General features: G+C 35.3%; 1 protein-coding gene across 1 annotated transcript; it reads left to right on the top strand.

Moving 5' to 3' along the window:
• The first annotated feature begins 8234 nt into the window (after nucleotides 1–8234).
• Nucleotides 8235–10259, top strand: LOC119691454 (solute carrier family 22 member 13). The gene has a single exon (XM_038108950.2). The coding sequence runs from the start codon at nucleotides 8310–8312 to the stop codon at nucleotides 10086–10088; it is 1779 nt and encodes a 592-aa protein (XP_037964878.2). The 5' UTR covers nucleotides 8235–8309; the 3' UTR covers nucleotides 10089–10259.
• The last annotated feature ends 2897 nt before the right edge of the window (nucleotides 10260–13156 follow it).

Genomic DNA, 13156 nt, shown 5'->3' with positions numbered 1-13156 from the left:
CAAGTCTTCAGTTTTCTTCATATTTAATGACTTAAATGTTTTTATAATAGTTAATGTATTAATATATCTGAATTTAAATTCCTTATCGGTTGAAGGTGCGTTCTCCTTCGTCAGGGTTTCAGCTGCTGCAGCCGAAGAATCCAGGTTACACGTAGTCTCTAAAGGAATGTTCGTAAAAAACTCTTCAAAGACCCTCGCCACCGCATCATTCGATGTTATAATGTCATTGCCTACCTTCAAAGATAAATTTGTCTCGCGTGTTCGATTCTTCCCCGTTTCGTTATTAATAATAGTCCAAACGGCCTTAGATTTGTTAGCAGAGTCTTTAATCTTGTTATTAATAAAAATTGTCTTCGCACAGTGACAGACACATTTATACATCTTGCTATATTTCTTCACATAAGATTGAAAGTCAGGTCGGAGTATGAATGTTTTCATCTCATACAGATCATATAATGTCGCCCTGCTTTTGCGAATACCCTCTGTAGCCCAGTCACAAAATTTAATTTTATTGTCAATCAAAACTTCCTTCGTTTCAAAATTACTCTCAAACTCATCAGCTATTATCTTAAACAAGTTACTATACATCTCATTAGAATTGCAATCTAATTTAACATTCGGAAGTTTTTCGTCTAGTTTCTTCAAGTAATTGTCAATTTTCTTTGTAGTAATCGGTCTGCATCTCACCTTAGTTTTATTTGTCTTGTCAGTGTTTACTAAGGTAATGGTCTGCCCACTGTGGTCTGACCTCAGACAATTAATCACACTACTGTCTTTAAACTCACAGTTACAGAATATGTTATCTAGACAAGTGGCTGACGTGGGTGTAATTCTAGTTGGTTCCAGAAAAACATTAAAAAGATTAAATGATTTAAAAAGTAACAACAATTTCGACCTATTAGGAGAGTCACCTAATAGGTCAACATTAAAGTCACCACACACTATTACTTCCTTTTTACTATTGGAAGCTAACCTTAGAACATCCTCCATGACAGTCTCAAAGGTAATAAAATCACCAGTAGGTGGCCTGTAGGTACATACTATTATATACTTATTAAGCTCTGCACATGAAATTTCTATATGGTGTTTAACAGAAAGAGCAACTATATCCTTTCGTTCTTTACATTTACAATTTTCTTTAAGAAATATAAGTGACCCACCATGCTCGTTGATATTTCTGTTAAAACAGCTTATAAGTTTGTAATTTTTTAATTGGAACATCATTTTATTCTCGTCTAACCAATGTTCTGTGATACATAAACAATCAATGTTAAATTTTTCCGAAAATAGTTCTATTTCTAACAATTTAGAAGAAATACTCTGAATATTCTGATGTACCAATTTAAATTCATTCTTAAATGTCTTGTCCTTCGATAGTTTTGAGCCGAGAGAGCAGTGAACTGAATCAATCTTTATATCAACGCTATGATGCTCTCCCGTTGTCTGAAAATCTAATTTAAATCTACTGTACTATTTTCAGTATTACTACTGACGGTGTCAATAGGGACACAAGTTTTCTTCGTTATAATGCTTATAACTGAGTTAATAAGAGGAGCTACTTCTGTAGCTAAACGTCGTTTCTGATTTAAGGACAGAAATAAACTGTCCCAGGTCAACTTAAAATTATCTACATACAAATTAGTATCAAAGAAATTGATACAGTCAGATTTATAACACGCATTGTACATATTTTTATTTAGGCTACATGTCATATAATTGTATTTGTCAGGCAGTGTGCAAGAATAAGGAAATGACATGTGAGCATGTGATATGATATGGACACAAAGCATAGACCTAATGTACTTAATTACATCATAGAAACAGTATTTAATTTATGCGGCCATAAGATCCCTACAGGTGTTGCAAAAAGGGTAGTGTTCGCCGAAAACTGCGTATACGGGGCGTTATGTGTAAATTTCAGACGAAATGTCAAATTTTGCAAATCAGTAAAAATGTCTTAGGGTGGGTTGCACCATTTAACTTTAACGATTACAAACGTCAAATCTCTTTTCGAGACAGATCAATCTTCAAGAGATTTGACGTCTGTAATAGTTAAAGTTAAATTGTGCAACCCACCCTTACTTTACTAATAACACTCTTTAATCTCATTATACTCACTCGGCTTATTGTAGGGCGTCCCGTCTATCCTATCCTTTGTAAGTAGTTAATCTTGAGATTCCACAAATAAATAAATCCAAACATAGTTACGCTCCGCTATGTCCAATAATACAAAGAAAGCAACGCTAATGGAACATGACAGAGTATAAAGGTGTATTGGGACGAAATCTCTGCTATTTCTAAAGGAGAAAAGGGCTGCTTATACGCTCATTTTCCAAATAAAAATACTACCTTTTGTAACTCAATAATATGCCCAGTTGAACAACTAAATCAAATACTTACATAACTTATTCTGGCTATAGAGCATAATAATTCTTTAAATCTATAGAGATTTAAAGAATTATTAGGTCGTAGGTATATATAGGTCTATGGAATTTAAAGGTTTCCTGGATGACCGACGAAAAAAATACGAACCAAATCAATAAGGAAGTAAAAAATTGTGTCCAAGTTCAATGCCTTTGCTTCTTATGTATTCCCCTATTCTATAGGCAAGTAGGTACTTGGAGAAATCTCTGATCTCTGCCGTCATACCTACAAATTCAAATATTAAATTAAATTTAGTCAATCTGAGAAATCCTGATCCATCTATTTGAAGTTGCTGACGTGACGACAGCTTTCACAGCTGTTAATTAATCGAATTTAATTACTCATCCAACTAAAATTCTCGCTTATGTCGGTAATCTGGGTGGTGCTGAAGATATTATAGTATAATTACAAAACATAAATATACATATTATTTCGCCCTTGTTTTGTCTCCATTCATATTTATTAAAGTAACTCGAGGTAAGTACTAAATAAATACGTATAACTTGAGTGAAGTGAAAAATACAGAGCTTATAGCAGTTACATCGAAATATGGCACTAAACCATAGACATGATATATTATTACCGTTTTCGCTCTTAGGACAGTTTAGTATAAAGGGTCCTTCTCTCACTTTCGTTACAGTACCTACGCGAGCAATTTGTTGGTAAGCCACGCGCCTTCTACGAAAATGTGTAGTGATACGAGTATAATAAAAATTAACGATTTTACGTTCCGATTATTATTATTACATAATATGATAGATTTTCTAAAAGATATTTGTAACTACCTATTAATTTAGTCTATCAACAAGACCGCTCGTTTCTTGGGGAGGTTGACTTTTAAGCACTTCAATCCTCTTAATTTAGTATGATAAGGTTAAATTTTAGGGTAAAAGTATTATTTTTATAGGTACATCAACACAGCATTTCCAGTGCCCCCACCAAGTCGAGCAAAAAAGCGGCACGGCCGTACCATCCTTTTCTCGAAGCAATTCAGGCCATTTTCGACCCCCTGTAACTTCGTTGTGGATAAAACTAGAAGACTGAATTTTCAGTATCCATGCAGGCATTGTAATGACACGGTATATTTCAAATTTCATTCAATTTGAACCAGTAGTTTAAGAATTATAACGGGTCAAAGTTTCTTAATTTTGTCACTGACTCACTCACTCACTCACTCACCGATGATAAAAATTCTAAGGCACTTCTAGCAGACCTAGAAGCTTCAAATTTGGAATATAAGTAGTGTTTGGTGTATGAATCAAGGAAAAACTAAAATATTTGGGGGCACGGTAGTTAACTCGAGTAATTTTTTTCAATTTTGGTCTAGATAGGTACATAACTTCTTAAATAATTTCATAATCACATATCTGGGGGCACGGCAGTGCCCCCACCAAGTAAATATAGGCGCACGGTAGTGCCCCTGCCAAATCGAGCAAAAAATTCCCGTCATGCAAATTAAATCTGCAAAGGATGGATTACCTACGTAGGTAGGTACGTAGCTACGTAGTAGGACAAAGCACATCAGGCTAGCAGTGCTACCACTTATAGTCAAATTTTCTTAATGTAACTACAATGAACTTTGTGTGTTGGAAAATAAGGTTGAAATTTAATTAGGGAAATTTGATGCAGTACGAAGTATCAAAGATACGTTTATTCATTACCTTTACATTACGTAGCCAAAAATAAAGATTCTTGATTCTTACCTCAAGTAAGCACCTACTAGTACTACTTTCGGTACTAGAAGATACCGAAAAGAAAAAAAAGTAGAACTGTCTACACAATACAAAAAGAAATGAGATCCCGTCAAAAAAAATACTTGTCAAAAAAAACAATTCTCGTAACTCAGTTGTTCTACGGTAAAAAGTTGTGAGATCCATGTAATACCAAGTTTTATCGACGCACGCATCTCAATCTTAAAAATCTTTAATGTTTTATATAAATACATTGACTTGGTCATCGCACTAAGTAATTTAATTAACACGTGTTTTCATGCGATGGCCGATGATGTATCTATGCGTACTATGTTAGTTCAGGAGTCCAGTTTCAGGTTAATGGCACCCTCTTAGTCTTAGAAATACCCTACCATAATGTGTTGGGTTTGGTTTGGAGTTTGGGCTGATAGTATTTATAGCGCATTTATTTCTTATAACACCCATTTTTACTCTACTCACATAATATTTTTTTCGGGTGTTTGATTTCAAGTTTGTGATTAGAATGGCGTCTTAGATTTTGTCTTCCGCTTTCTACATTATTTTTTAATACTAGTATGTAGTCTGACTTCGGCCTAAAATGTACCTGTTTGTGGATTTCAGGCACTTCGTTCACAAGTGCATTAATACAATTCCTGAATTGATAGTTATATTAGTCTCATTATGTATATACGCAAGTGATATGTTTGCGTTTCCGTCTGCCTACTGCATACATCATCTCGTGTGCCTCCTCCTCCGACGTATCAACACCAGGAGGGTTAATCTATACTGAATAAAAATGAATGAACGAGAGCTGTGTCGTCCAGATGGAGTCAAGGCTCGCGCAGCAGCGCGCAGCGCTCCGAAACTTGAAGTGTGACCCCAATGGACAGTCAGCGAGACGCTAATCCCTAGTACTCCAGTGGCATATGAGTGTCATGGCATCGGCAGTCATACCACGTGGCCAAAGCTTTACTTGATCATGGTGTAGTAATAATACTGTACCCGGGTGATTCTTCGAAATTCAATTCTTCGTCTGATTTATATGGCCACTTTTTTATTTCATTTTAAGCTCTATAACATATGTTTATATGAAAATCGATACAGCAAATAACATATAATTGGAAAAGGCACTCTTTTTTATCAACTCGAAAATACGGTCCCTGAAGAATCACCCACCCTATTTCTATCTCTTTCAGTCCAGCCATCCAAAGGTTGTCTGGAAGAGATCTCTATAGAGATAAGACCACCGTCTTTTGTACTGTAATTAAGTCGTTATGTAAATTTGTTATTATTTCTTTGTGTATAAATAAAGAGTACTCTATCTATCTACCTCTTTATAAATTTTGTTAATTTCCAGACTAAATGCCGTTCGAGTAAGCCAGGTGCTGGGATTATTAACTCCCCAAAAAAGAATAGAAGAATCCGGCTCAGAGCGGGACACTTTATAAATAATAATAACCAACGTTATAGTCATTGGTATAACGGCAGCTTAACACGAATCGCGGGCATAAACCATTTTTATCTCAGAAAAACAAATGCGTCATGCATAAGCAAATTGCGTCGGTAAATTAGTTTCCTAACTCGTTTGTGTTATATTTATTTTTACACGACTGAGCCGGGAAAATAACGGGAAAACAAGATAAAAAATAATGAAAGGAAAATTTAAGTAGTCAAGGTATTGGGAGTGATACGAATTGATTAGGAACGCTAGGTAAAGCATAAATTTTATGTTGGGCTCTTTTTCTATTCCAAAACTAACGTATAACGTTCGCTCTTACTTTTGGGAGTAAAGAAAATATAAAAATATAAGATTTATAACAAAATAATGAAAGGAAAATTTAAGTAGTCTAGGTATTGGGAATGATACGAATTGTTTAGGAACGCTAGGTAAAGCATGAATTTTAAGTTCGGCTCTTTAACTTTTCCAAAAGCAACGTATAAGGTTAGCTCTTAATTTTGGAGGTAAAGAAAATATTTTAGCAAGTTATAAACTTTTCGGCGATCATACAGCTATACATAGTTATCTGTTTTAATAAATATTAGGTATAAATAAGTACCTATATATATATATCATACCTTTACATCTAAATATCGTATATAATATCGTACCTTTATATCTAAATATCCTTGCACCCAAAAGTTGTCTGGAAGAAATCGCTTTAAGCGATAAGACCGCCATTTGTACAAATGTGTTAGATATTTTTTTTGTAATGTTGTCAATGTTTTTGTGTACAAATAAAGAATATCTATCTATCTATATTTAAGTCTTCATGAAACTGCTTTTAGAATCTCGCTCTAAAGCTCCAGGATTAGGCGGATAGTCTCATCAGGCCGTTCATCTTGAAGAGATTTAAATCAATATAGACCTGACCTACATACGGATATAAATCAGACAAATGTCCTATGCATCTCGGTAGTTTATATCAAGACCTTAAATCTCAAGTAAGTATAAAAAAAAAATCTTTCGAGAGATGAATTCTCGAGTGAAAACGTATATCTAAGAGTTAAGACAGACGTTTCACCTGTATAACGTACGTAATTTCGTTCAGCCACTAGAACAATAAGATTTGAGCAAGCCTGTGAATAGAATGGTTTGGTGATTGCTAGTTAGGTACATAGTTAGCTTATGTACATACAAAATGTAGAACTTACATTTTGATAAATTAATTATAATGAACACGAAAGAGAATCGTAAATGCCAAGTCCATTCGTCTTTGTCTCTATGTCATAAAATTACATTAATAAATTATGCATTTTCAATTTGGTAACCAAGATAATTATGTATCAGAACAAATCACTAATATTAACTACTTATCTCCACTTCAGCTGGGAGTCGACCCAAGACGGAAAGCGTTACAAACCTAGCTGTAATCTAACCATATTCTGATTTTATTAATCCAAATTCCTAAGTACTTAGGACTTGTACATAATAATAAAGTACTTAACTTTTTAAGTATTTTTATTCCACCGTTGCGTGGTTATGAATAATAACTGAGCATCACGGCACGTAAAAATGACGTGAATTAAGCTACCGTCATTTATAAAGCTTATTTTTAGCCCAGGACCTAAAAAAGGAAGGTTGTAAATTTTACTCATACATACGTAGTGTAAGTAGATTTGTGGTCACATCACTCTTCATATATGTATACCAAAATCTAAATCTAAAACTCTATGTCTCACCAAAATACTTATTTGGAAAGGTTTAGACGGATAATAGAGATTTTTACTACTTATGTTTTTTTTTATTTTAACTTCAATTACTAACATACTTTAATTAAAAAACAGCGATACGTCTCGCGACCTATCACGTGAGTACAAATGTACAGCGAAAAGCGGGCGACTCGCTTGCGAGTCACTTCTAGCTACCCCTTCGGGGATTACAGTCGTGAGCATAATACTAACATACCTACGTACATTTCAAAAATACTTAACTATTTAATATTGACAGTCTTTCTTTCACAAAATTGTATTCAATGGGCCTCCGCTCGCCTCCCTGCGTTCATTTCTGTGACAATAAAAACTTTTCTTGTTAACATTACATTTCGAAGAAACTTCGGCGGTAACCTCGTTCCAAAGTGCAAGTCAGATTTGCCAGAAATTTGGTGAAAGGTAAACAATGTTTACGAACTTCAAGAGTAAAACTTCTTCAATAATACGTTTAAGAATAACTGCCTAGTGTAGTAACTGTTGGAATACATATAATGTTATTCATATTATTATCCAATACAACCCAACCCGTAAGCATTATACAAATAAATAACAGGTCATGCATATAACAATATGTGAACATATGCGCTATATTACTTCAAAATACCTAGCAATAATATCAAATTTTAGATGTTTTATCTTTACGAGAACATCATAAATTGCAACACAACTTAGAAGCACCCTAGTCTTGGTAATGGAAAGTATTCTAAAAGGAAATATACATACAATCAGTTTACCAAACTTCATAATGGAAGCCCTAAATCCATTTTAATACAAATACTAAGTAGTGCCTACATCGTATTTGTTAATTTAATAATAAACAAGCAAACATGATGTTAAGATTACAAGACTTATCGTGGCGCCGACAGTTTGTTGTTTGGATAATGATATAAATACATAAGTCTCGGATGTGGAAACTATTGAACAGTTCAAAGACATCAGCCAGACCAAACAGAACAACAAAACACTCAACTATAATTAAATAAAATGTCTGCGGTGCTATCAGAAATGTCTAAAGCAGTGGAATTAAAAATAGATGTGGCTAAAAATGGAACGGATCCGCCTAAACAAGCAGAAAATGACAAAAATAATAATGCAGCTACAGCGCAGAAGCTTGATTTTGATGATTTACTGATACAAGCTGGTCAGTTTGGACTCTATCAAATAATTCTCATCCTCGCGACGATGCCTTTCTACATTTATGGAGTATTTGTTTATTACACGCAGCTGTTTATAACCGAGGTATCAACGCAACATTGGTGCTGGGTTCCAGAATTGGAAAACCTTACCGCAGTGGATCGAAGAAGATTAGCCATACCTCTTGATGAATCTGGGCGATATGGATATGATCAATGTAAAGCTTACGTTGCCAACTGGACTGAAGTGTTACTAAGTGGAAAAGGACCAGATTCTACCTGGGATACCGAGCCTTGTCAATACGGATGGGAATTTGAGCCGAGTGAAATCCCATATCCAACAATTTCAAGTGAATTAGGCTGGGTGTGTGATAAGCGCAGTTATCAAGCATCAGCCCAGTCCATTTTCTTTTTTGGTTCAATATTTGGAGGATTTTTAATTGGATGGCTTGCAGATAGGTACGGAAGACTTCCCGCAATAATAGCAAGCAACCTTATCGGTTGTATTGGTGGCACAGCAAGTATATTTGTAAGTAGCTTTATTGAGTTTGCTATCTGTCGATTTATCATGGGAATGGCTTACGACAACTCAGTCATGATAGCGTACCTACTTCTTTTAGAATACATAGCACCCAAATATAGAACATTAATCTCGAATTTATCTTTTGCTCTCTTCTACACTCTTGGTTCTGTGGCATTGCCATGGATAGCTTTAGCGTGTGGGCATTGGAAAGTAACTTCCTTAGCAACAAGTCTACCGATGGCTTTAGCTATTTTTGCACCATTTATATTGTTTGAAAGTCCGAGGTGGCTATTAACAAGAGGCAGAATAGATGACGCTATACAAAAATTAAAGATGATAGGTAAGGTAAATAGGAAAGAAATACCATCGAAGTTAATAAAACAATTCAAGGAAGAATTTACAGACAACAATGGCGAAGAACAAGGAACTGTTTTGGAAATTCTAAAAAGGCCCCTGGTTCGCAAAATGCTCATATTAATATGCATAGAATACATGTGCTGTGTGATTGTGTTTGACGCCTTGGTCAGAAGTTTGGGGCAACTTCAATTTGATTTCTTCTTATCTTTCTCAGTTGTGTCATTTACTGAGTTTCCATCGCTTTTAATTCTTGCCATCATAATGGACTGGACTGGAAGAAGGTGGCTAGTAAGCCTTATGTCTACTGTATCGTGTATATTTTGTGTACTAACTGCGTTGATAGGTGGAGGGATACCAGCTCTAGTGTGCGCGGTGGTGGCGAGGTTTGCCATCAACATGTCTTACACTGCCGCGATACAGTGGGGAGCCGAGCTGTTCCCGACGTCAGTGAGAGGGTCAGCGCTCGGTGTAATACATATACTTGGCTACATTGGGACTATGATATCGCCATACATTGTGTACTTGGAGATCTACATCAGCTGGCTGCCGCTGGTGGCGGCGGGCGTCGTGGCGGCGTGCAGCGCCGTGGTCGCGCTCACTCTACCAGAAACTGCTAAGAAAGATATGCCGCAAACCTTCGCTGAAGCGGAGACTCTGGCTCGAAGTCAAAGATTTTTCGAAATACCTTGTTTTCCGAGGAAAACTGAAGCAGATAATTGCGGACAGGAAAAGTTTCCGTTTGAACCGTAGAGTTGTGAAGCTTTGAATTTATGATCCAAGAAGACTTGATGTTTTCCTTTGCTATTCAGAAGATTTATTTCAACATTTTGTTTTTTTTTACTAACGTACAACAGTATAATGATTCGTTTACCGGTGTAAAAAAATACTTTGTACAAATAAACTTATTTAACATACATAACATACTGTGACTCTTTCTTTTTTTATAAGGAAATAAACTAGTTTGCGAGATTTTATTAACCGTAGGTAATTACAATTAATGTCTTAGTAAGTAGCTAGATACCCAATAATGAAATAATGGTGAATAACTCTACAGGTAAATACAACTGTAAGTAAATCAGGAGATTCCACTTTATAAATAGGCACTTATTTTGATATAGAACCTTATACGAATAAGGTTCTATATCAAAATATTTCAATGAATTAAACGTGTGAAGTTCATATAGCATAAGAAGCATGAATATGAGGCATTAATTCTCAAAGCCCGGCGCGGCCCGGGTGTCGATGAAAAAGGAAAATTCCAGTCGTCCCGCAACCGTCCATATTTCTTACTGAGATCCAAACATTACGAGATCCTTTCATAGGAAGCCATTACCATAACAATTGCAAGATTTGAGGCCAAAGGTAGGAGGAATTTCTATGATTGAAACGAGTGTTTGTCTATGAAGGTAAGTATTTTCCTCATTATGCAACCGACTGTTTTACCAGGAATATTCGCTGAGTTACTATTATATGTGTTATTTCTTAATATACCTACCTAATATCGTAACTAATGCTAAAGTTTGTGACTACTTATGTATTTGGGATGGTAAGAAAGTATTTTGTTTTGTATTTACACTTTTATATGACAATGAAATCGCTCAGATTTAGACAATAAAAATCAGTAAGTAATACAGATTGATCTGATTGTACATCAGAATAAGCAGGCAGAATTCCTTTTATCTCGGGAAACCCATGGAAAAACTTTCTGAGGTCAAACTAAACTCACGGAATAAGCTCGTTAATGATTTATATGTTGCTATTGCCTTTTGCCCTTAGACATTGCCGTATACAGAAAGAATGCTGCAAATTCATAGAGCTTTTTAACACTTTACAATAGGTTTAAAAATGACGTGGTCATATACGAATTTCAACCTTTTCACTGACGTACAGAGTTGAAAGTCCTGTGAGTGAATCAAAGTCAATTTTAACGTTGTTGTAAATTTACAAGACGTTATATAAATTTGAGGGTTAGCTTACAAGTATTACTAACTTACTAGCTTTAATAACTTTACTACGGATATTCATCTCGCTCATATCAGCGCAGGTTCGAAAAAGTAAGCTCTTATAAGTTTCCAGCTTTCTTCGTACCTAGACTGGAAGTATACCTACGTTTTGAGATAAATTAAGTACCTACTTACTTATACTTACATTAATGTACTTATGTAATATGAGTCAATTACACACATTAATTATGTACACATAGATATTCTCTATCAATCGTAAGCGCATCTAAAATATGTTTTTCTCTCGAGATTTTCTTACCGAGATCCCAAATAGAACAGCAACACACTTAGCGCAATATTATCTTTGCATTTTCTGCCAAGATTGCTTCAAAGGAGGCAGCTGTCTCGGCTATCTGGGTTAAAAACAATAGGGTTAGAAAATCCGCCAAGAAGTGAACTATATTGACTCTGAAAGGTTCTCTCTGCCGATAAATCTTATTTAGGATTCTATTACTTTGTTGTTACCTACGTTGTACGTCTTTGATGCAATGCAAAATGGTATGGTATGTATTTTACTTATATTTATTTTAGGTTACCTAAATTTCTCTGATAGCATCGACTTTTCTACCTGGATTTCCCTGGTAGGTACCTACTATTAAAGGACATTTAAGGACAAGATACACTCTAGGAAACCTGTCACTACTTATTATAATAAATATACCTAACCTTATGTTAGTTAGGTAGTAAATGTAGGCAGTAAACTCCTACAAATTTGCTTTATTGCATTATTCAAGCTCAATCATAGAATCCATCTAACCACAACAGCAAGTTAACATCTATCGATCGCGATATTCGAAATACCTTTGACATGATCTTATTGAGTTCCGCTTCTAATTGTGCACCGATGCAACATGGAACGCCATTTCTGTTTATAGGCCAAGAGAGATACAAGAGCTAACTTAAGATACTTAGCTCTGACTCTACCTCTTGAGAAGGTATTATGTTATGGTGAACATAGGGGCTCTTCCACGAAAAGCTGATGTCGATAAGATGGTAGTTTAGAAATGGTGTATCTGTCGCAGGCATCTGGTTTAATCTCCTGTTTGATTGAACCGCTAGCCCGTTCATTGGATGACGCTACTCAGTTGAATGACTAAAGAACAACTCGTCAAGTGGTTGACTGTAACGTCCAACGTCTTGACTGAACGTTATTCAGCGAAGTCGTTAAATGGGATATAGTATAGCAACTTTTTAATGTCTGGTTAGGATGAACATGACCAGACAAGTGTCAACAAAAAGACTATGTTACAAAGCTCTCATCTCACAAATTAACTAAACAATAACAATAAACGTACCTTGATATTGTTGTTCATAATTATCGAGTTTCAGCACATTTTTTTCTTTGAAACTATCCGCAGGCGGTGTAATAATAGGTAAATCCATGTTGTCACACTATTTTAACATAAGTAAGTGTCAGCTGTTCGCTGTTAGACGCCATATTTGTTTTATTCACCACCTGACTGATTTTAAGTCCGCTAACTAGTTGGACGTTTTGTGACGCTTGTACAATCAACGTTCGGCCTAGTCATACAACTGAATAGCGTCATCCAATGAACGGGCTAGCGGTTCAATCAAACAGAAGATTAAACCAGATGCCTGCGTATAAAATATTAAATTTCGAAATAAAAAAATTTGAACTCAAATAAATTAGAATGAATAGTTTGCGCTTTTTATGCTTTATTATGTAAGTTTTTTTTAATTATTATTGAATACTTACTGTGTTAAATACTAATAGAACGCTACACTCGGATAAACCTGATGAAAGAGCTCTACTTGGGTATTTACCGATCTACCCACTGAATACTTTATAAGCGG

The sequence above is a fragment of the Plutella xylostella genome, chromosome 9, assembly GCF_932276165.1.
Source record: "Plutella xylostella chromosome 9, ilPluXylo3.1, whole genome shotgun sequence".
In the NCBI taxonomy this organism is placed as follows: Eukaryota; Metazoa; Arthropoda; class Insecta; order Lepidoptera; family Plutellidae; genus Plutella; species Plutella xylostella.
This window is presented reverse-complemented; position numbering and strand designations above follow the sequence as displayed.